This window comes from Pseudonaja textilis, chromosome 2 (genome assembly GCF_049901715.1).
Source record: "Pseudonaja textilis isolate UNSWEBS1 chromosome 2, rPseTex1.2, whole genome shotgun sequence".
NCBI classification, from domain to species: domain Eukaryota; kingdom Metazoa; phylum Chordata; class Lepidosauria; order Squamata; family Elapidae; genus Pseudonaja; species Pseudonaja textilis.
Window position 1 is genome coordinate 147,341,132 of NC_141991.1, and position 25,141 is coordinate 147,366,272.

General features: G+C 42.5%; 1 protein-coding gene across 2 annotated transcripts; it reads left to right on the plus strand.

Moving 5' to 3' along the window:
• The first annotated feature begins 3,515 nt into the window (after nt 1-3,515).
• Nucleotides 3,516-25,120, plus strand: CCDC22 (CCC complex scaffolding subunit CCDC22). Of its 2 annotated transcripts, XM_026711654.2 has the most exons (18): nt 3,516-4,023; nt 9,178-9,257; nt 10,951-11,128; nt 11,477-11,609; nt 11,706-11,812; nt 12,412-12,496; nt 13,221-13,390; nt 14,597-14,806; nt 15,018-15,074; nt 16,975-17,094; nt 17,541-17,660; nt 18,228-18,344; nt 18,449-18,550; nt 19,138-19,245; nt 21,335-21,430; nt 21,515-21,574; nt 22,993-23,067; nt 24,694-25,120. In XM_026711654.2, the coding sequence occupies exons 2-18, from the start codon at nt 9,208-9,210 to the stop codon at nt 24,805-24,807; spliced, it is 1,902 nt and encodes a 633-aa protein (XP_026567439.1). In that variant the 5' UTR covers nt 3,516-4,023; nt 9,178-9,207; the 3' UTR covers nt 24,808-25,120. The 2 variants fall into 2 exon arrangements, with proteins under 2 accessions (XP_026567439.1, XP_087781937.1); XM_087925811.1 differs by lacking the exons at nt 22,993-23,067; nt 24,694-25,120 and adding an exon at nt 22,484-22,692 and having other exon boundaries at nt 3,880-4,023.
• The last annotated feature ends 21 nt before the right edge of the window (nt 25,121-25,141 follow it).

The following is a 25,141-nucleotide window of genomic DNA, read 5'->3' on the forward strand; positions in this document are numbered from 1 at the left end:
GATGCAAAGAAAGAGTATGGTGACAAGAGACAGAAGGAATTAATTAGCACCCCATCCTCTTGTTTAAAATTTGCGTGTGTGAGTGTGAGTGAAGGGGCAAAATAACTATCTCCTCTTTTAAAAAAAAATCTGCAAAAAGAGAAGTGGTTAATGTAAAATACAATACAGCATGCTTCAGCTTGGAAAACTAATCCAAGCTGAAGGCCTCTATGAGGTCAATCTATTTATAAGTTTCTCTTGCATTTCTATCCCAGTGTATATCCCCTATTGATTTTACTATCAAATCTATACACTCCTGTAATTCTGGTACTGTTCCAATTTTAAACTATATCATAAATGCCTTACTTTAACTTCTTTTCTAGAGTGACAGGACTTTATTTCAAACAGCCATTCTAACAGCAAAGTTCTGTCCAATCTTCTAACAGTAGGACTGCAAGCTGCCCATCGTTTATTGAGTCCTATTTGAACACCCACTACTAATCAGTTCTACTAATTTTTGGAACAAGCCCCAGAGGATACAGTCCAATACATGCTTCTAATTTGATATGCGTAGGCTGCCCTATAAAATCTCCATCTGTCCATACTCTTACTCCTATAACCAAATATATCAACGTAGGGTTACTCACGTCCTCCGTTGCACTCCGAATTAGACATCTTGCAAGTTGGTTGTGTAAAGGGGAAGGAGATGTGTAAATTTCCAAAATAATTCTAACAGTTCAGATTGATTATCTCTTCACAGTGCAAGGAGGGATCTCCATTATTTTAGTATTTCTCCCCAGATGGGGAGGGAGGGCCAAGTTAAAAGCTAATGGCCTCATGAAAAGGGAGCACCAGTCCCCAGATGCATCTCTTGCTTTCAGTATAGGGGCTTTTCAGAAAGTAACCAGATTTCCCCCTTGTGTCTGCTTCGTGCTCATTTGCTCTCTCTCCGTCATTCTCCCTCCTTTCCCTTACTGGGTTGAGGATTAAGGCAGATTGCCTACTTTAAAGGGCAGCGCAAGAGGAAGGGAGGAGGGAGCTCACAGCTGGTTAGGTCACAGTTTGTGGAGAGGTGAGACATCCTTATCAAACAACAGGATGTGGCCCAGAGAGTAGTCATGATCCTCTATAACATTAGAAGAAGGGATACAGCCTTATCCCAATGCAAGACAGCACAACGAAGTATGTTGAGGACAGAATAGTTGAACGTTTGCATATAAAATTCTTCCATGACCAAAAATTGAACAGATGGCCTAGCTATGCTCGCACATCATAGTTTATCAATTAATTCACTTGTTTAGGTTTGCACAACACACTGAACTAACCACATAGACTGAATTCACCCCAATACACACTGGGCTAAAATATAGTTGGCCAATTTGTGGGTCAGAACATGGATAAACACAGCTCAAGTCTATTATATTAGTCCAGTGCACCTACCCTTCCTTTTCCAAGTAGCTTTGCTTGAACTTATTTGCTTCGCTGATTTTCTAAAACAGTGCATTCTGGAATTCAAACTCAAAGGTAGAATCTGTATGACCTGCTTGCCTCTTGTTAACTTAGTCATGGCTTACTGAATGGATTTGCATAATATCCTAAACCATAAACTAATTACATGGGCTGATTTTCTATGTTAGGTTAAAGGGCATTTAGCTAGTTTATAGTTCCATACCTGGTACAAACACCATTCAAACCTTGTTTATCTACTTCAGGGTTCATTTACCTGGAAGACCATCTTGCCCATATCTAAATCTTGCACTTGGAGGCCTTCTCCAAGTGCCCCTAAAAAATGAAAGTAGATGAGTGCTTGCCAGGAAGAGGGCATTTTACAGAGGAAGCTGTTCCAAAAATACCTACAAAGATTTATTCAACCAACTTCACCTTTACACAAATACCTACAACAGGCTTAGACACAGTAAAAAAAATAAAAATTAATTAGAAGTTAGATTACATAACATCAATGACACATTTACAATCACAATAAAGTGACACTAAGCAATTATAAAATTTTAAATGACTTACACTACCTAGTATTTGCAGATTCAAGCTACAACCCTTGTATCCCTCAAAGTCTTACAAATTTAAATTTTTAATTAGTTGCAGTCTGCTCTGTTTAATGATTATAGTGTAACTGTTTGTTTTTATAACCAGAGAACATCTCAGAAAGATGGGTGGTTAAGAAATAGTAAATATAAACAAGCAAAATACTTTATCAACTTGCCATAAACATATCGTTAATAAATAAATGAATTATTTTTTCTTCAGTGGGTACTCTTAGGATTCTTCCAGGTAAAGTTGCAGCAATGAGAAATATTGTGCACCTACTCGGGCAAAAGAATAATCAGGGTTTCTCTGTGCTCCCAGCCAATAAAATGCTGCAAAGGTACGTTTGTATGAAAAACAAACTTCACCTTGAAATATTCTTATAAGTATTGTATGATTAAAATAAAGCATAGAAATGTCCAATACTTCTTTGCAAGTGAAGAATGAATTTCCTCCAGGAACTTTTCTCTAACGAGAAAAGATTGGTTGGTTGGCTTAATGGAGGTTTGCTATTCCATTAAATGAGCAAGAGAAACTCCATGTTAAAATCCCTACCTTCAGCAGTTTATTTTCCAGCTTGAGGCATCAACTTATTTCAAGAGGGTTGTTTTAAACTGCCTTGGCTTTCACTCTCCATCCCAGTCTGTAATGTATGTGTGTCATACACAGTATGCCAGGTTTGATAGCTGGCCAATATTTGCATTTTTAAATTAAATTGCAATACTGCCCGATCGCATATAAGCGATCATCACCTTTTTAGCAGTCAGGGCGCGTTTAATTTACTTCTCATAAGTGGTAGAAGATTATAACCTGATGCAGTTGAGGGAAAATGTTTCAACCTAAGGCAGATTTGGCTGACATAACGAGGATTCAGTTGCTAGGAGACAGCTGCTCCTAATTGCCCGCTTTCTAGACGCTCCTCCTTCCCGAGTCTTGCCGCGGAAAGACTACAACCCCCGGCATGCTCTGCCTTCCCGCTTGCTTTAGAAAGGCCTTGCAAAACCATAAATATCATGTAGAGAGACCAATGCTTCTAACTTCTGCGTTCATTGACGTTTTCCTTTGTTTCGCCCCCTCCCCCCCCCGAAAAGAAAGTGAGGTATTAATAAGAATCATTGCAGAAATTTTAATGCAGCAAAAACGCGGATGCTCGTGTTGTTTCGTGGGAGTAAAACTTGGAAAGAACGCGCGTGCTTTTAACCTTGAGATATCGGACTGGGACAATAGCACTCAGATGCAGGTCACCATTTGACCATAAAGCTCAGTGGGTTAGCCTTAAGAGAGTTGCTTTCCCTTAATCCAAGCTACACTATGAGGTTGCCGTGAGGATACATTGGGGATTCCTCTCACGTTTTGCTCCTAGAAGAAAGCCAGGATATGAATTAAGTGCATCTAAATTGGGAAGTGAATTTAAGAGGAAAGGCGCTTGATCATTGTGGCTACCCGAGAGGGTTTTATCAATGGGAGCGTTTATCAAAGAACATTTGCTACTTCTTTTAATTCGTAATAATGGACTATATTGCACGTAAATTAATGTCTCCAACAAAACAGCCCTCAATCAGAGATAAATAAATTGGTATTTGTAGGACAATTCTTAAAAGCAGCAGCAGTAGTAACAGCAGTAGCGCAAATCACACTTTTCACATGAAATAAAATCAGCATGAAAAAGGGGGAAAATCTGCTGGCAAAACTGCTTTGAAAAGAGAGGTGCCGCTTGCCCACCATAGGCTCTCTAAAGAGCTTGTATTTCTCCGCGGGCTTTAATAAATCCGTCGGAACAAAGACGTTTGCAGCGAGCGCGGAAATGTCCTCTCCGACCGTGTTAGTCTATCTATAATATCTCTGCTCCACGGCCGGGATTGCAAACGCTTTTGCCGCCGGGCCCGCACTACAAATCCCAACGTGCAAGGCGCAGGGGGAGGCCACTAGGAGATTTGCACTACACTTCCCATCGTACTTGTGGTGGGTCCTGTGACTGAGTGCCTGGCCCACCTCGGAGCGGTGAGTATTCGATCTTTTCCTCCCGCAGCCTCTTTGGTTTCCTTTCCTTGCAGAACCTTCTGAAATTCGGAAATGCCTGCTAGGTTTCATTTCAACCCGTCTAAAAACGGTAGCAACCTCTGGGGCTGAAAGCCTCCGCTTCCTCTTCCTTTTCGAAGACTTCGGACGCCTTTTAAGAGTGGACATGGTGCTCTGGGTTGCTTACTGGAGTCTTTGGACCGCGGTAGGCGAATGCCTTACCGTCTGGCATGAGAACGGCGGAGCCCAAAACGTTTGGGGGTGAAACACAGGTTGAAAAAGCTATCCCGCAGCTTTCTGATATATTTATTTTAATCGATTTCTGCGACCGCCTACCCTACTGAAGTGATTCGAGAATGCTGACAAAGACTAAAAGATACAATATAATTACAGTACAGAAAATAAATTTCACAACCAACTGAAACACAAAGTAGCTAGTCCATACACTAAGAGTGTGGGTTCAGTAACTCTCCCAATGTCCATGCCTGGGAAAATAACCTAGTCTTCAGAGCTTTCGGAAAGGTGAGCAGACTGAGGCCCAATGTAACCTCAGTTATTTGGTGTTTAGAGGGCAGGTTTAGTCATAGAGAATGCACATTTCCTGGATCCTCTTAGATGACAGTCTTTGATCAACAGGGTCCAGGGCATGCTACTTCTGCCCAACCTAATGGGATGAATAGAAACAGTGAGAATAAGACACACCCATAATTGACCAGGCCATTGCATTTTGGACCAGCTGAAATCTCTGAATGTTCTTCCAAGGGCAGCTCCGTGCAGGCAGGGGTGTCAAACTGGCAGCCAAAAGGCTGGATGTGTCACACCCAGGCCACACCCACCCCAGCTCCGCAAAGGCAAAAAAGTCACGATATGTTGTGATCTCACATGACGCAGTCGAGTTTGACGCCTGTGAGGTAAAGTATATTGCAGTAATCCACTTGGGAGGTAATCAGAACATGAGTGACTGTGCAGTACCTCTTGATCCACAATTGAGGTACAACCCAAAACTGCAACTGCTCCCCATCCCTGGTCATGACTGCCACCTGCTTGTTGTACAGGAGCTAGGATTCCAAGAGAACAACCAAATTGCAGACATTGTTCTATCTGTAGCAGCACAACCCCATCCAGAACTAAAAATGAAAAATCACCAGATCCAGGAAGCATAAAACCAAATGCGGTTCCATCTTGTTAGGGCCTGTTCTTCCCCATTCATTGCCTCATAGCCTCCAGGCATTGAGACAGAAGCTCCAAAGCAGGGGCCTTCAAACTTGACAGCTTGAAGACTTGTGGATTTCAATTCCCAGAATTCCTCCTCCAGTCATGTTAGCTCAGGAATTCTGGGAGTTGAAGTCCACAAGTCTTAAACTTACCAAGTTTGAAGACCCTTGCTCCAAAGCATCACTTGGCCATCCAGGGGTGGAGATATTGCAGTTGGGTATTGTCATGTATTGATATCTTACTCCATGCTTTCAAATGACATCACCCAGCAGCTTCATGTAGATGTTAAACAAGAATGAAGAGAGAATTGAGCCCTGAGGCAACCTATGCAAGAGAAGCCATTAAGCAGATTTTTCTCCTCCCCCCACATCAGTGACTACAACTGATTTTGGAAAAATGTGGATAATGAACATAACACTATTCCTCCAACTCCTAACTCCTGGAGCCAGTTGTTTCAATCCCATACCTCCTCATCCCTAAGCTCCACTGGAAAGGGTACTGGTGTTGGCTTACAGTACCATGGTATGGTCTGCAAGGACAAAACAAAAAGCTGCCTGCCAAAATGTATTTTCCATTTCTAAAAAAAAATCCTACATATTTTTGGAAGTGGGAATAGTGTGTCGTTGTCAGAGAGCAACCCAGAAAATGTTACCAAGCAGCAGAGTAGGAGTGTTGCCCACTCCAAGTTTGTCTGCTGCTGGCCTGATTGCAAAACCAACATCATGTTTGAAAACCAGGGGCTGGGTTCCTGCACTGTGATAGCCCAAGCTAAACAAGCCACTTGTACAGACTGTGTGAACTACATTATATTGTTCCTGGGTCTCATTGCTTATTTTATAGCTGTTTGTACATTGAAGAAGTTGGGCTTTGTTAGTGATGCCATGGCTGAAAGAAGAGGAAGGGATTTAAAAAATAATAATCTTTGAGCCAGTTTAGTCTAGTGGTTAGGCACCAGACTAGAAATTGGGAGACTGTTTGCCTTGCCTTGGGCATGAAAAATGTCTGAATGTCTTTAGGCAGGTCACGCTCAATTTACAAGTTTTTGATGTGGGAAAAATAGGAAGAAGTATTAGATAATATTTCCTACCTTGAGTTTATAAAAATGATAAAGGTGGATATAAATAACAAAACATGGAAGATGAGCTGATTGTAAGCTGTACTGATAAGCTCTATCACAGTAGCAACACAGGAAAGTTTACAATGCTACTTTGGCAGCCTTATGCATCAGTCTTTCCTTTCTGGTGAGTTCTAAAGTATATTGCATTTGCAGCTCTCAAAATTTTCAGCCATCAAGAATGTGCTAGATTGTGGAAGATCTCTTTCCATCTATATGTCTTGTAGTGTAATTGTGCAATTCAAAATTGCAATTTTTGAACATTTCAAAATATTTCTTCCCTTTTTTAAAAAATGATTTATTCAGAACTTTTACCAAAAATGTAACAAAAAGACCAGCCAAAAGCAGCAACTTTTCCCCAAAACATCTCACTATTTGTGAATAAGCAAAACTCAAATGTCTAAAAGGAAATTGCTTTACTCCCTGGTAGATCATAGATAATAGATAAAGTCAAAGATGGCCATGGGCCTAGGATAGAGAACTCTATATGGTGTGAAAAGGTCCTTTTTAAAAACATAGCCGGCCGTTGTTTCTCTGGAGGCAGCAACAGATGCACTTGGTACAGGAGTGTCATGTTTCTTGAGCCTAGCCTTAACTTAGAAGAGGATTCCTGTCTCAAACCAGATTTTGAACATCATATGAAAAAAAAGAACAAGGTGGATGCCTGTCATGGCCACCTTTTTCTGAGTTTCTCCCATTTTGGCAGTGCATTCCTCTGACCTTTTGGGTTGAACAGGACTTCCATCTCCTCAACACAGTCTATCATGACGGTTGAGGGTTTTGGTATTTACAATTCACAAAATACTCAAATATTGTTTGTTTTTGCTATAACATTAGGTATAAACTCACCCATATTGTACAAACACAATTAAGCAATGGTTTATTTAATAAATCATATTACCCGTGTATTTGAAAGGTGTTACATTGATGAAGGCTGCCCTAGGGAGTCAAGACTACCAATAAGGGGAAAGTTTATAATAAGATATAACCTGGGGTTTTGGTGTTCTAATCTGTTTCACCTATAATGTCTTTTATTCTCAGTTGCTAAGATTTTGGCCGCTTCATCCATTCCACATGTAGCTGAACAGTTATATGAAGGTTTTTCATCCATCCAAACTTCCCATAGTCTGCCCTTTTTTCTTTCACAGGCAGATACATTATTGGCTGAGTATACGCACAATACCATGTTCTGCTTTGTTTAACCATGATTTGTAGAACAAGCCATTATTCCCATGGTTACATGATCAACATTCAGGCACTTGGCAACTGCCATGTATTTATGACAATTGTACTGTCCCAGGGACATGTGATCACCATTGTAAACTTCCCAGCTGGCTTTCATCAAGCAAAGTTAATGGGGGAGTCCAGATTCACTTAATGACCGCATGATTCGCTTAACAACTTCAGTGGTTCACTTAACTGGCAAAAATGTAAAATAGGGCAAAACTCACTTAACAACTGTCTTATTTAGCAACAAAAATTTTGGCTCAATTGCAGTCATGAATCAAGGACTACCTGTATTGATTAGTGTGACATGTGAACTAGACCACTGTCCAGACCTGGTTGTATTTTTTTTTCTTTCAAGTCAATATGAGCCCCTAGCGACTGCTTGAACTATTCTGTGCAATTTACTTAACACAATTTTTGGAAATGACTTGCCATTGCCTCTGAGGGATGAGGCAAAAGAATGACTGAAACTCAAAGTTACCCAGTTGGCTTTGTGGCTTGAACAGGTGTAGAAATCTTTGTCTCTAGTTTTCATCTTCTGCCTTAGCTACCCTACTAAGCTGGCTTTCTTGGGTTTATATAGTTTGGTATTTTTAGGGGGGCAGGAAAACAGCGAAGAGTAGGTGAGAATGAAAGCTCAATAAAATTATGAATGGTGTGGCAAGATACAGTCTCCTACTAGGTCAATCAATAAAATGATACGGATAATGAAATGGGAGAAACAAATATTTCAGTAACACATAAGATATGGAACTCACTGCTACTATCATAGGGTTTGTGGTTGCTCTTGGCTTAGATGCTTTAAAAGAGCAAATAGAAGGAAAGGGTATTAGCAGGAAAGCTGTATGGACATTCATAAAAGAAAGTTTAATAGTGAATTTGAGACTCTAGCAACAAATATTGAGAGCCACAATCACCTGTGAGTCCTGTTTTTGATTTTTTGAAAGATCCATTGGACATTATTGTAGCAAAGGAGGCTATTTACATTTCTTGAGCTAATTCAGGGTGGTAGCACTTATATACTCTTGTGTATAAGAGAATCTTGTGTATTAGAAAACCAGAAACCATTGTTCTAAATCATGGGTGTCAAACTCGATCATGTCATATGATGTATTGCGATATTTTTTTTGCCTTTGCAGAGCCGAGGTGGGTATGGTCTGTGCGTGATGCATCGAGCCCACAGGCCTCCAGTTTCATACATCTGTAAATTTTGGCTACAATCTAGGCTGGCTCACCATAGCAAGAATTAGCTGAATTAACTGAGCAGTAACATTTTTTCAATTAGAAATGCTTAGTTTTTTCTTTCTTTTTTAGGTCATTGAGTGCCAGAAATTATGTAAAAGGTTATGTATAGAGCACCAGAGAAGTAAAAACAGTTGGTAGATGAGTAACATTCGAGAATTTACTCATGAGTTCTCAATCAGCAAGATGAAATGCAGTTGGGAAATAGAGCTAAGGAGAAATAAAGAATTCTGCCTATCCCCAAGGACACGAAGTGGTTGCTTGAAAACTCCTTGTTTGAGTTTTGCTGCTATAAATTATTGGCTCTCTTGTAACACTAGGTCATCCTTTTCTACCAGGCATTCCTTTGTCCTAGATGTCCCGGCATCATGGAAGAAGTAGACAAGATCCTGATACATTCCCTCCGCCTCTCTGGGACGTAAGGCCATCTTTATGTGTGCCGTGTTGGGTATGCAGGGGGTTTGCTGGATGGGAATGGCAAGAGAGTGATTTGATATGGGAGCTTTGTTTTTGCTTAAATGCAAAGACATCTTTAAGTTTTGGTTGATGGATGATGACTTCATGGACACATGAAGTGCTTTCTTGGCCGCAGTGAAGAAATGGCTTACCATTGCTTCTTATAATCTACACGTAACACGCCCATCTAAAGATAAATTCCGTCTTCTTAACTTTTATGCAATGGAGATGAGATGCTGCTCCCAATTTAAATTTTGCTTTCTGTTAAAGAACACAAAAAAAATCTTCAGGTGCCTAGAAAATCGAACTAGAGCTCTAATATCATGAGCTGTAATAAAATAAAACCCATGAAACATATAATGAATTGAAATTATCCAGGGGATCTGATTTACTGCCTTTATGGAAAAGTTTTCTCTGAGTTCTGGCAAATATAAGTGATGAAGGTTGCATGTCCAAGGTGCTTACTCTGTCCCTCTGGTTTCTAGCCTTAGAAACTTGGCTGGAGAACTTGGCTGTCTTGCAAATATCCTGGCTATGTACCCAACTAGGTATTTCACTGCTTCTGAATGCTGTGTGGGAGGAAGCAACTGACAGTTGCTTAGCAACTATGAATAGCTTAATCTTTAGAGTGCAAACCTTTATTGGCAATCCCATGATTCCCTTTGAATAGCAATGATAATTAGCATGAAAGAGCAGATCCATAAGAGTAATAATCCCACTGATTGAAGATAAACCCCCATCAGGTATAATGTTCCACTAAGAGTTTGGAGATCATCTTACCTTCGCAGTTCCAAGATTTATGTTCAGTTCTTCCTAAGTTGTCCTTATGTGCCTACATGCAGCACTTGACTGGTGAGTCATGAGTTGTGCAGGCCTGCTAGAAAGCAATAAATCCAGCAAAATATGAAATGGGCATGCAAACATTTAAAAGATGCGGAACCACAGTAGTTCTTAAAACAACCAGCATTTTTTGCAGAATCCCAGTGCTGTCACTACATTCTCTTTCAAACAAGAATCCATATTGATCTTTCATTAAGCACTCAGTATTTCTGGAGCACAAATGAGGGTCCAGGGGACTGAGAAAAGTTGCAGCTTGGCTCACAGCTGTGGACCCCACTGTAAAGGCATGCCTGGGATCATAACCTGACTCACTACACTGAATAAGCAGTGGCACTCTGAAGAAATTGTTAGCTATAGCGAGTTACTCCTGTTCAGTTGCAGTGGAGCTGTGGAGATGTGAAAACCAGGAGGTAGGAAAATGCTTCAACATACAAGGAAGAGCAATTATTCCTCATTTTCCAGTTTTTCTTCCCTTGGTTTTCTGCCTGTTACCTTTATTCGGCATCCTCCACAACTGGGCAGCTTGAACAGATAACTGACTGAGTGAAATCCTATTAAGATTCAACAGAACTAAAAGGTTTGGTGGTTGGCGTTCTGTTAGCTTATGCACATTTTATTTTTTAGCTCAGAGGCCACCTTTGAGTGTGATATTGGACAGATGTGTGCTGCCTAGTGTCATTTCTTTTGCAGTTTAATAATTGGGTGTGAGAAAAAGCGCAGGCTTTCCTCTCCCAGCAAAGGAGATGTATAGGTGAGTTCATACTGAGTATAATCCTTGCTCTACCATTCTCCCCGCCCCTCCCCTTCTCACCTAGGGATATTCCAGAGGAAGTTCAGAGCATCCGTGAGTTCACTACTGAACTGATAGTTGAATCTGTGGTACGCTGCCTGCGGGTCATCAATCCTTCTGTGGGAGCAAATCTGAGCCACATTCTCCCTCCAGGCATGTCTGCCCGTTTTCGGATAGGCATGAGCCTGGCCCAGGCTTGTCAGGTAAGTGAGTCCTGATGCATGAAGGATGAAATGTTGTCCCCTGAAGTAATTTTATTCTGGAAACATCTCCTGGTCTCTAGTACAATAGGTTGCTCTTTTTAAACTTGAGGTCCTTGCTGTGCAGAACTGGTATATAAAGTAGTCCTTCCTCTAATATTATTTCCCATCAGATGTGTGAGGTAACCAAAAAATATCCTAATATTAGACCTGACAGATTAGGAACCAATGATAATTAGCACTCTTGTTCTTCAAACCCATGTATTTTCAGTGGTTGGTACTTCAAAGCTGAGACACAAAAAACCTTATTTCTAATCCTAGCTCATCCTGCTTCACTTTTCTGTCGTCTAGGACTTGGGATATCAAGGGGAAGTGGGCTATCAGACATTCTTGTACAGCAATGAGCCTGAAATCCGACGCCTTCTCCTTTTCCTGGTAGAGAAGTTTCCACGAGATGCCTCAGAAGATGCCAACCAGCCTGTGGGTATGGAGGACTCGGGGGGTTTTAAAGAAAAATCAGGACACATCAAGGCCAAATCTACAAATTGTAATTGTGTGTTTAAACTGCTTTTCCTTGCAGGCAAGTCTGCCACTCTTCACAGAGCCATTGCTGCCACTATCAAGGGGCAACTGGCCATCCCATGGGTACCCCCTGCCTGCCGTACTCCTGGCTTGCAGCTTTTGCAGGTTTGTTTCCCCCTCCTCAGCTTAAGCTGGTAGCTTGATGAGCAAAATCTGGCACAGCACTTTTACTCCCGAGAACCAAAACTTTTGAAAGAAGTTTCTAGCCCTCATGAATCCCTAAAGCTCCTTTGCAGAAATGCAGGAAGATTTTGCAGATGCCCATGGTGACTCTTGAATCTTTTCTTTAACTCCCGGATCAACCATCTTCTTTTCCCAGTATTTTTTCATTCATTTTTTGTTTCACAACAATACCTATCATCTTCTTTGATAATAGTTCCTCAATGTCTACAGCCACCCAGTTATAGCATTCTGAACAAAACATGCTGACCGATACTAAATTAAGCAAACATATATTCATTGATTTGCAAATGCAAGCAAAAAAGACAGGGATATTCTCTCCTGAAGTGCACACTCCACTGGGTAATTTGTTTTCCCCTCTCCCTCTGCTTTGACGGTTTATTTATTTATTTCCAGCCTTAATTTTACATTTTTGTCCTTATACAACCCTTTTCTCTCTATGGGTGTTCTTGATATTTTCTGTTTTTAAAAGACAATAATTCGTTCTTCAGACCTCCCCCCCACCCCGCTTTCATTCTTGCCAGGGTTCACGCTTGATGAAACAATTCCAGGCGCAACGATTGATCCTGCCACAGGAGTCGGACCCATTTTCTGGGAAAGTATCACCAGGTGGGTTCTGCTTCTTGACTCAGGAAAAAGGAATGCTTCCTAGAGATTGAATTGTTCTCTTTGATGTAGCCTGTACATTTCATATCCTTGAAAGAAAACAATGGGCAGGCAGGGAGAGGGTGGTTTACAAAGTTCCCTACATGATGCTATACAAATGAGAGGGGAAAGAGTGCGCCTCAAGGAGTTTACAACGTTCAGACATGGGAGACAACAGAAGAAGAGCAGGAAGATGGTCAACAAAGTGAAATATTATGCATTCTCTATAGTTACACAAACTTGGGTTTAGTGTGCTGGTTTGTGGAACTGAGAATTGTGGAAAAGAATATAACCTAGACAGTGTGTTCCTGCTCGGACAGCTTGTGGTTTTTAATCTGAGATTTCCAGTTTTCTGGGGTTCTTTGCTTAGAAGGCATTGTGTGCTGCTTATGTAGGTGATATTCTTGTCTCGCCTTATCAGTTTTTTAAAAAGAGATAGAGTGAAATTCCAGAATGCTCACACCGGCAATGTATGCACATTACTCTTGAAATATGACAAAGGTATTTTCTTTTTTTAAAAAAAAACTCATCTCCCAGGAGGTGGTCATGTATGCAAAACTTCAGGATGTGCACAATATTGTGGAAACTTCTCATTTGTGTACTTAATAGCTATCTGTCCACTTGGGATTTTGGAAGAAATATTAACCAGCTTGAGTAAATGTGACTGGCGTTGTTTTCTTCTCCCTAGAGAGGAGAGAATTCTTTGTCAAATTCCTGCCTCCTGTGTCAGCCCAGCTTCCTCAGCCTGCATCCTTGGTGCCATCCTTGTTGGAGCTTAATATGGCTGAGCTGAGTGCAGCACAAGAGTGGGACAGCGAGTGGAAGAGCCAGGGGCTTGGTTCCCGCATGACCCCAGAGGTGGGCAGTAAGGAGTGAATGGAAGCTGCCTGCCTACCACTTCATGGCCACTGGTGGTAGGATTAACAGCAACTAGTAGTGATTCTCACATTTTTGTCTCACAAAACCTCAGCGCCCTTATGGATTAGCCTTATATGCCAGAAGAAAGATTTACTCAATTAAGCTTAATGTATTAAACTTACTTAGTGAACTTGTCTGCTGCCTAACTCTCAATGACTTTGGATGGTTCGCAACAGTGAAACACAAGGGAGAATCAACAAAATAGGGCAGGTGGAGCAGGCCGGATGGGGTGAAGCCAGGGCTGTCCCTCTTTCTTGCCAAAGGCCTGGGTAAAGAACCAGGTCTTCCCTGCTCTTCTGAACAGTAGCAGAGTGAGGGCCATCCAGATCTCAGGGAGCACTTCATTCCAGAGTATACTGTAGGTGCTTGTGGAGAGAAGGAACCCTTCCAAGGTTGCAATAGATAAAATTGTTGAATCAAATGTACCAGGAGTATGCCAACCCTGCAAGGTTGAATCGACAGGGCAGATACTATGGGAGACAGGTGGTCCCTCAAGTAACCAGGCCCTGTGCTATGTAGGGCTTTAAAGGTCATGACCTTTACCTGGAATTACAACCAGAAGCAAATCGACAAGCAGTACAGCAAAGCGGAGTTGTAACCTGGGCATACTTAATACATCCTTGGCTTGCTGCCCTTCTGATGTGGGGAAGTCCAAATTCTCTTTTTCCTGCCTGCTTTCAGAGGTTGCCCAAGAAGTAAAGAGGCCAATCTCCTCTCTTCTTTTTCTCAGGTTGCACCTTTCCACAAGTTCTTAGTAATGCTTTTTCAGAGTATGCAGGATACCTTGCTAGAGGTTGGGTTTTCTCTGCAGATAAATATTCAATGTTTTCTGTTATTTGATTTCCAGAACTCTGAATCTAACCAAAATTTGAACCTCTGGGCTGGGAACCACCATCCATCAAATATTATTGAAGTGAACACTTCGGCAGCTTTCTTAATTGACTGTGCTGGCGAAGACTATCGGGTGTTGCAGCTCAGCAATATTTGAAGGACATAGCTACTCTGCTACTGCAATAAAGGAATAAAATTAACTTGCAGCAAACACAGTGTGGGTGGTTACTATTTCCAGAGATGTTGCTCATAACTTCCCACTCTTATTCTTATACCTTGCGTCCCCACCCACCCCCCGTATTGCCCCTTCCTCAGGAATATCGCCAATGGAAGCATCAACGACTGCACCATCGACTCTTGGACCAGCTGCGCCAAGCTTCTCCTCGTGCTGGCCCATCTCAACAAGGGACAGCCAGCCGAGAGCTGCTGCAGGTGCTAGAGACCTTCGGTGCTGGCCACGAGCAAGCCGGTGCACTAGCCAAGGGCTCTCGCTTCACCCACACTCAGCATTTGGCCTACAAGCAGGTATGATTGTAATTTGGGGCAGGGAAATTAGGATTTTAAACAAGGGTACATGTGAGAGAGCTACTGCTTTGCTCTGGGTAGATCAGTGTGACTTGAATTCTTCAGTAGATATCAGTTGGAGAAGTCTATTGGTCAAAGCAAATTTGGTGGGGAAGGACAGAAGTAGTAAAATACCTGAAGTTGACCTTCCATTTCAATTGACCCCCAACAGGATGCAGAAATCCCAACACAGGTGGAGACTTTGCCAAACTCTCGGACATCAGAACAGGTAAACATGGGCACTTTAAGATGCAGGAGAGGGAGGTTCAACCCATTTTCTTTAGCTCATTCTATGCATACTTTGGAAAAAGACTGCTTATGTATTGTAGAAGAGGGGTCCCCAACCACCGGTCCCCGGACCGGTACCGGTCCGTGGATCATTTTTTACCGGGCCGCAAAGCTTGGGCACCGTGAGGGAGAGGGAGAAAAGAGCGCTACGGTATGCCCAGCGCTAGCCTCCCTTTTCCTCTCCTTCTCCCCCGTCAACCACGCACACGCACGCGTGCAGATAAAGCTGTTGCTGTTGCTGTTGCTGCTGCTGCTGCTGCTGCACCACGACCCGGAGGAACAGATTGAGCACAGGTGCTGAAGGAGCGCCACGGCGTCGGTCGCCAGAGCGCAAGGAAGCAGCAGCAACTGTGGCGGCGGCGGCGGCAGCGGCTGCGCCTCCGACTTTCCCGGGAAAGGTCATTCCCTGACCAGTCGCACTTCCCGGCCCACGCTTGCACCCCTCGTCCCCCCTGCCACCCACTTCCTCGCAGGCGGAGGCGGGAAGCTGCGAGGAATTTGGGCGTGCTTTCTAGCCGGCTGTGCCAAGTCTTTTTTTTTTTTTTTGCCCAAGGCTGGAAAGAAGAAGGGTGACGGGTCACTGAGGAAGGTGAGAGAGACTGGGAAGGGGGAGAGAAGCCCGGCTAAAGCAGCTCACGCTGCTTAGGGACTAATAGTAGAAGGCGGTGGTTGGCAGCACTTGCCACCAGGCGATGCTTCCGGGTTTTCGGTTGGAAAGCGGCAGTTGGGTGCTCGCTCCTTAGTTTCGTCGAAGGGGGGGGCGGCTTCGAACGAAGAGCCGTCCCGATGGCGGTGGAGTCTTGCGTTACTCAGGTACCGGTCCGTGGAAGAATAAATAATCGTGAAACCGGTCCCAAAAAAGGTTGGGGGTCACTGTTGTAGAATGTTTCAGGAGAGCAAGTTAGAGAGCATATTTTAATTGGGTGGCCTACTGTGACTTTGGCTTCTCCTACCGTTCACTGCATAGAATTTTAGTAGGTATCCTTCACTACTGACCACAACATGTGAGGCATCTTATTTTGCATCTTAATATTCTAATCAAAGGTGCTCCATTTTCAGGTTTGTTTATATATTGCTTGCCTTAAATTGCTGATTTCACACTTAGCTACCAAACTCAGGGAGTGTCCTTCCTCTTCACAAGTTATGATTTATACATACTTCAAATAACAAAACAGAAACTCTGATGCAGAATTTTAAAATGGTGTGAAAGCAAATGAATAATATTGTGGCTGCAGGAAAGGCTCCCTAATAACACAAGGAGGGATCCTGCTAAATGCTTTGAAGTGCTATTGCATACGGCTTTTAATGCACCCTCGGCTTTCCTTATTCCAAAGGTTTGGAACACAAATACATGAAACTATGAAACTTTCAGCAAAAGTGAATGAAAGCTCTGACCACATTAAGTTAACAGTACAGCCCTGTTCCTCTGCTGACTGTACCCTATAAGCCAATCTGAACTCTGAATGATAAACTGCAGCTAAAGATAGTTACAAAATTGGGGGAGGGAGAAGTAAGAAATGTGCTGGAAGACATTGGTTGCAATCTCCAAAGCTTATTGAGCCCAAGCTGACTTATTTCCTGAGCTTCTAATTGCTTGTTGTCCTATGAAACCTAGTTTCCCTTTGGGTTGTTTATGTCCAAAGGAAAAATAGGGAGCCCAGTTACACAAAATCAGTTTCTTAGATAAAGCTGTTTAAAGTCTATGATACTCACTGACAGAGACATTGTCTGTTTGACAGAATGCAAACAAGGATAAGAATAGAATGCCTGAACAGAAAAATTCCAGAAAATCACTGTTTTTAATTTTTTTTTTATTTTTCTCCTCTTTCTTGTTGTCCCAGGAGTTCCGGGAAAGCCAGGCAGCAGAACTGGAAAATTTGGAAAGTGAACTGAGCCATCTCATAGCACAGATTGAGGAACTGGAGGGTCAGATGTCCACACTGGGGCTGACCCTCACACAGGTGAGAACGTAGCAATGTTATTGTCACCTGGTTGGACCATACTAACTCAAAGGAAGAATTGCCAGGTGTCCTTTGTACCCCGTGACCTTGCTGCAGGGAAAAGGCTGGTGGATTTTAGTAAAACCCATGATGCAGGATGGCAATGGGATGATTTAGGGCAGGGGTCCCCAAACTTGGCAACTTTAAGACTTGTGGACTTCAACTCCCAGAATTCTGGGAGTTGAAGTCCACAACTCTTAAAGTTGCCAAGTTTGGAGACCTCTGATTTAGGGAGACTTTATGGGGAGATGTGGGAGTCAGCAGTGATCCACATCACTAAAAAAATTCCTATGGAAATCCCTCTGAAATAAATGGGATTTTCCAGGGGTTTGTAGTTATGTTACCGTGAGAGTGCTATCTGAGCTTCCTTCGGAATTTGTTTTGAGAGGAATCCATTCTTTCCTCAGGTGGAAGGGGAAGTACGGCAGCAGCAGATGGCAGTGACGGAGCAGGAACAGGTCCTGCATGTGAAAGGCCGTACGGTGGAACTATTGCCTGACGCTGAGAACAACATGGCCAAGTTACAGGTAACAACAGGAGGTGGGGAAGTGATAGAGGAGCTGGGCCAAAAAGAGAAAACAGTCCTTGGAAGTACAAATAATCAGGAAGGAAAAATACAGTGAAAAGTGGAAATGGTTCTAAAGTAATTGTAAATGGAGCCATTGGAAAGGGAGATCAAAACCTTTTCTATGGCTTGCTCACAGTGGCTGTAGCAAAGGGCAGACAATTGATGGATATGGATTGCAGAGAATGTGGAAGAAAAGCTTGTCCTTGTAGATAGAATGGGGAAAGGGGATGCTTGAATTGTGTTTGGTACAAGCTTTTATTAAGATGAGTTTGCTACGACCTTCCCAGTTAGTTATTCTCAGTATTGCTAGCTGGCCGTTCCAAAGAGTGGAATTGTCCACTTGAAGAGAATAGAACGTCTCACCTTTCCCTGTAATTGTGGAGGAAAAAGAGCTTTAAGTGCATGCAGACAAGCAGCCTATCTCTGTTTCTTTTCCTTCTTTTCTATGAATGGAAGAGAACATTGTGTAGCAAATATCTGGAATGAGGTGGTACTATGGATCCCACCATCTTGTTTCGTCCTTCAGGTGCTGGTTGAGAGCAGTGCGCAAAGAGTCATCCAGCTGGCAGCCCAATGGGAGAAACACCGGGTGCCACTCATCCAGGAGTTTCGAGAACTGAAGGCTCTCCATGATTCCAAGGAGGTGATACAAGCAAAGGGGGGCGAGGGAAACCCTTCTTCAGAAGAGAGACTCGATGGTGATGATGCCGACCTTCTGATGATACTGACCCTCTCCTCCCGTTTCAGCTGGAATCATCACAGCGCTTGTTGGAGATCAGGGAGCTGCACGAGCGGATCCGATTGGCCGCTGATGAAGCTAAGCGCAAGGATGACCTCTACAAACAACTGGTTGGTGATGTGTCTCACCGGTTTGCTGCAGTTGGATCCTTGCTAAAACATAGTTTGCCATACATAGGAGAGTGATTGGGACAATGGTTCCTTCCATGACTGATTGTTTAAATCAGGGGTCTCCAACCTTGGCAACTTTAAGACTTGTGGACTTCTGGGAGTTGAAGTCCACAAGTCTTTAAGTTGCCAAGGTTGGAGAGTCCTGGTTTAAATTAGAGTTAGAATGCTTCTATCGAGTTTACTGCTTCCAAGTCCTTTGTGATTAGAGCATATTACCTAATGATTGATCTAATTTTTCTAATTGGGAAATTACAAAATATTTGGTATGGGGTATATTAGATAGAACCTTCTCTAGAAGTATTGTAGGTCCTATAAGTGTTATTAACTATAAAACAATGATTTCCTAGGATACAATACTATTCATATCTAATAACTCTGCTTGCCCAATATAGCTAAATTTTAAATATTCCAAGGTTCAATTTCTGCTCAGCGAAATTGTGATAGTGCACTGTGTGAGGAATACTTAATTCCTTCAGAACAACAGACAGACCCTTATGCTCCTCTGCCCATTTTCTCTTCATGTGCAGCTTGTAGAGGTGGAATCTCTTCCAAAAGATATCTCTCGCTCTGCCTATACCCAGCGCATCCTGGAGATTGTTGGAAATATCTGTAAGCAGAAGGAAGAGATCACAAAGGTAAAGCACTCGAGCGCCTGTACCCGGGAAGTGTTTTCCCCAGTGCCAAATGAGCGTGCTGTGAATCCGCTGCACAGGTAGTTTTTGACCAGAATTGGGACCAGAATTTCCATTGCTAAGCAAGGAGATTGTTGAGTTGTGCCTGATTTTACAACCTTTTTTTTTGCCACGTTCAATAAATCACTGCAGCCGTTAAGTGAATCTGACTTCCCCCGTTGACTTTGCTTGTTGGAAGCCAACTGGGAAGGTTGCAAATGACAATCATGTGACCCCAGGTTGTTGCAACCATTGTCAATACATGCTGATTGCCAAGTGCCTATATTTTGACCATGTGACCATGGGGATGTTGTGACACTTGTAAGTGGGAGGATCATTTGTAAATCACTTCCTTCAGTGCTGTTGTAACTTTAGACAGTTGCTAAACCAATAGTTGTAAGTCGAGGACTAACTATGATATGTTCAGGGTTGATAGCAATGGGGAGTAATATGGGCAACTAAGTGATCTTCCTGTCACTTGGATCTTCAAGCACTATACTGTAAATTCCACATCCATCACCCAAGCTGCCTGGGGAATTTTGGGAATTGAAGTCCACTCATCTTAAAGTTGCAAAGGTTGAGAAACACTAGTCTAAGCAGTACTGTTGTGGACAGTACTCTCCACAGTACTCTCAGGAGACCGAGAGAGGAATAAAAAATTCCTGCCAAGAGATTATTACAGTAATCTAAGCATAAAACAGTCAAAAGCATGAACCAAAAAGGCCAACCTTGCAGCATATTTTATTCTGCATTTAGTCTGCCAACAACGATCATCTTCTGGTTGGTGACTTGTTGGCCAGCCCAATTTAGAGACAAGGATGATGTAATGGTAAAATGAGTCCTTAGTAACTTCCTGCTTCTTGCACACTGCTATACTGGTTTTTTATAGGAGTACACTATTGTTTTAGATTTAAGAGCTATGCCAAGATCTGCTCTTAACAGTAGGTGATAATAGGACACAAAGTATACCTTTTTTTTTGTTGGGGTGGGATAAAAATTGCCCTTTAAAATTACCCCCGTTTTAAAACAAAGCACCTTATTGGAAACATTTATTTTTGGGGTTTTGGGAGCTTCAAAGCAGGGGTGGGATGCTTCTGGTTCTGCCGGCTCTATAGAACTGGTAGCTCCAAAGAGCAAACACTGAACCAGTTCTGTGTTTGCTGCTGTTTGGCCCACCCGCCTGCCCGGGCTCTTACCTGTCCTTTAGTACCTGCTTTTTCAACCAGAGCCGAGCTTGAAAAAGCAGTAAAAAAGTGCCTTTTCAAGTGCTGCGCACCTACTCACAGCGCTTTTCAGGTGTCCAGACAGCACAGCTAAAGGTTTTTTTTACACACGTGCGAAGTGCACATGCACACGCAAAATGTAGTCACCGAACTGGTAGTAATACCGGTTGAATCCCACCACTGCTTCAAAGGCTGTGCTGATGAATTCCAGACATGGATTGCTAGCTTCTTGTTGGGTTTTTTTTTTTTGCCCTCTAGCATGTCTTTTATTCAACATATGAGTTCAGCCAGATGCTAACGTGCCGAGCTGCCACAAGAGCAGCTCTACTCATTGCAGAATACCTTATGCCACCAGACTTGAAACTGTAGACCTAGAAAACCTAGAACTACGCCGCCTCCGGTCCGATCTAAGTATAGTATATAAAATCACACATTGCAATGTCCTACTTGCAAATGAATACTTCAGCTTCAATCATCAACAATACAAGAGCAAACAATAGATACAAACTCAAGGTTAACCGCACCAAACTTGATTGGCCATCTGACCACTATGTAAAATGAGGGGAGTTTCCCCATAGATGCATTCTCAGAGCAAAAATGGAATTTTAATGCAGTAAATTAATTAGTTGTCTATCTTCCTAGAAGTTTGGACTCTTCAGTGAGCTTTAATGATTAGGAAGACTCTTCACTTAACAGTGTTTACAATAATTGCTGCTATTATTTTAGAGTTGTTCAAAGATTTCTAATTGGCAATTAATAAATCTGTTAAATCCTCACTTGCAAAACTTTGCTACTATTTTATGTGTGGCTACTTGGTTTTCCTTCCCAAGATCTTACATGATACCAAGGAGCTCCAAAAGGAGATTAATAGCCTTGCTGGGAAGCTGGACCGGACTTTTGCTGTCACTGATGAGCTGGTTTTTAAGGTAATGGCTGTGGGTTGGAAGAGGGTAGAGCGCTGAAGGGGCACTTTGAAGAAGTTAATTTCTTCCCCTTGTCTCTTTCCACAGGATGCCAAGCGGGATGAGGCTGTGAGAAAGGCGTACAAGTATTTGGCAGCTTTGCATGAGGTGAGAGGTTTCCTGTCACAATAATATGCAGTAGATGTTTGTGAGTATGTGTGTGAGAGAAATGGATTATTTTTATGCTGCCTTTTAAAGGGAAATAATCAAAAGCCAAAAACAATACAAGGCTTACTTTAGAATATTAGAATTACAATGGAAACGTTAGAAGGAAAGAAGATGAAGCCAGGGGTGGGATTCAAAAATCCCAGCAACTGGTTCACTGCCCAGTTGCTGGGTGAGTGTGGCCATGGTGGGTGTAGCCTACTGGAACCTCTGAGAGGGCCGTTTTTTGCCTTCCCAAGGGTCTGGAGGATTCCCCCAGGCCTCTGGTGGGGCAAAAGCAGCCTCCCCCAGTCTTTGGAGGCCCACCAGAAGCCGGAAACAGGCCTGTTTCCAGACTGCTGGTATTTCTGGGAGGGCTGTTTTTCGCCTTCCCAAGGGTCCGGAGGCCTCCGAGCCTCTGGGAGGGCAAAAACGGACTTCCGGAAGGCCTGTTTTTCCCCCTCCCAGAGCCTCCGTACAGACCCTGCACTTACCTGTATCACATGGAGACTCCTGGGAGAGGAGGAGGGGTGGGGCCAGCCAGTTGGTTGAAATACCGGTTCGGCAAACCAGATGAAAACACCCGGTTCACCTGAACCGGTCCGAACCAGTAGAATCCCACCCCTGGATGAATCTCAATGTCTTTTGACATTGAGCCTGGAGAAGAGAAATTCCTGCAAGAGAACAACAACTTTTTTTTGTTAAGGGCTACATTTTGTAGAGATAGGGCATAATTTATTGGGAGGCACAAAGGGGGAACAATGTGCATAATGAATAGAAGGTACCTTTCTACTCTGATACCCTTCTTTTTCTTTTCCCTGCACTCCTTTTTTTTTTTTTCCTTCCCTGTAATCTTTCAAACTCCCTCTTCAGTTTTCCTCCAGGAGGCTGCTAGGGAAGGGTCTGATATCTTTTAGAGATGGCTTGCTTGTAAAAGGCACTTGAAAATAAGCCAAGAGCCACAGGTTGCCATGTTCATGCCATTCCTCCAGGAAAGTCCTGCCATTATTTGAAGACAATGCAGAAGAGGTGTCTTGGCTACAGACCGTACAAGTGAGCTTGATCTTCCCATCTGGGAGGGTTGATATACTGGAATTTGTATACTGAGTACCGCTTAGCATCCTAGTGGGGATGTTTTGCATCAGTCATATTTCTGGACAGTTTGATAGATAGGCCTACGAAACACAACATAATCATGGTATGAGGGCAGATGTGTGATGTGGGTATATAATCTTATTAGGGTACTTCACATAAGTGCCGTTGTAAATGTAATCCTACCTTTGTTAAGAGTTAACTTGTCATATACCCAAGACGGTCCACACTGTATTATATCTACTTGGGACCCTTCCCAGTTGAAGCTGTCGTTTCTGCCTCTCTCTTAGAATTGCAGTCAACTAATCCAGACTATTGAGGACACAGGTACTATCTTGCGAGAAATTCGGGATCTTGAGGAGCAGGTGAGTCTGACTTGAAATATAGGTGGCAGAAGAAACTATTATGGCTTTCACACAGTTATCACTATTTGAATGTATTTGAAATGTGTAAGTTTCTGTCCATTGCCAGCTGTTCAATTCATTCCTTGAAATTGAATAGCTCTTGAACAGTTGGCTCTTCTGTGTAGAGATACCTGCCCCTCTGCCTTTCTGATAGCTTTCTCATGATGCTCTATCCCTCCTTCCTCATTGTTTTGTGAGAGAATATGTGTGAAAGCCTCTCTAAACTCTGTATAAAATATGATGGAGTTCGCTAATAATTTGTGTTGCTTTCTGATTCTGCAGTCCCCTAATATATTCAGCTGAAATTGGGAATAATGTTCAATATCCTTGGTTATTTTTAATGAAAAGCCCAGTCTCTTATTAATAGAGGCAGCTATTCAAAAGCCCTCTAATTAGAAGTACAATCTCAACTGCCTACTCAGTTTCCCTTTTCTGTCCGTTAAGCAGGAATAAGATTATGACCCTAGGAATCTGGTCATGTATCTTGTAGTGTACCAGTATATTGTCTGCTTCTTGAGTAATCAAGATTCCTGTGCAGTGTTATGCAACAAAGCCTATTAATTTGTTTATGTTTGTCTAGGGTAGATAGTCTCAGACATTTTTTGGTGCATGGCATTCTTAGCAGTTCTATATTGGGTGCTGCAGTGTCCCAGGGCACCACAGCAAATTCATTAATAGATTCATTTATTTAGTAGTAAAACATCTCACGGTGCCCTATGAGTTTGCTTTGTGGCCTGGTGATGCTATGGGGCACAGTTTGGGAACCTCAAATGTAAGGTCTTGGTGTGGGTTCTTAGCATAACCTGATTTAGCCACACACACCCTCCCCCCCAAAAAAAAACCAGCCCTAGGAATAAAAGTGAAATCATTTTTTTAAATAATTTTGTTAACCCTTGATTAGAAAAGTAGAAGTAAAGTAAGCATTATTCTTTTTCCTGATAAGCAATTTTAGATGCATAATTAGTCTGGCAGTATCAAAGCAGACCTTCCCAGACAGGCATGGGCAAATCACAGTATCCCTTAAAAAAAACAACAACTCCTGCCGCGCCCCCCCATCCCCCATCTCCCAAATTCAATCCACTGAATTTTGATGGCAAACTACCGAAAGGTTTTTATGCTGGTGTCAAAGTTATATTGAAAAGCTATGGAAATCACCTTAGGGCTATAAGACCACCAAAACCTACAACACCCTCCTCAATAGTTTGGAAATGCTGGTGCACTGCCGTTTGGATATTTAATCATTCTGTGATGGAAGCACTTGATAGTGGAAGATAATCATGCCATAAAAATAAAGTTTAAATGAAGTTCCCCCATCAACTAAAAGGTTTCCCACCTCCTGTTGGAAAACGGTTCAAAATCTTCTCCAGATATCCCTGTCTCTTTTACAGTTAAAGCTATAATAATTAAGGATAAATTTTAGAAAAGGTGTGCGCTAGTGTGAAAGTGATAATTTGCGAACTGAATGCCATTATTTTCAGTTTCTTTTTTCCTGTTTGATGGATTAATTCAGCATGATGGATTGCAGAATGTGCAGGCATGCCTCCTGTCTAAAATAATGGCCCCCATTTGTTTGTTTCCCCTTTCCAGATTGAGAGTGAAACCAGCAAGAAAACCCTGAGCAACTTGGAGAGGATCCTTGGAGATTATCGGGCCATAAAGCAGGAAAATGTATCACTGCTCAGCCGTTCCCGAGAGACATGAAGATCCCATCTCGATACACAGTTCTAGATGGTTCAAGGGCCCAACCAAGCACGTTTCATTAAGACTCTACTGTGCCTCTAGCCAGAAAAAGTGGGGAGACTGAGCAGGGCTCATTCTTCCAGACTCTGCCTAGATTGCAGAAACCAGTCAAAGTGCAGCACATTTTGGGCACAGTGTGAAGCCTTTGTGTCTATACTGGAGAAACAGATATGCAATGGGGACATTCCTTCCTCCCTTTATTATTTCAAACAAGGCCCTTGTACCTTTTCTCCTAAAAACACAATAAAATCCCCTTTTCCCCTTTTCTCTATTCAGAATACTAGGACTGCTGCTA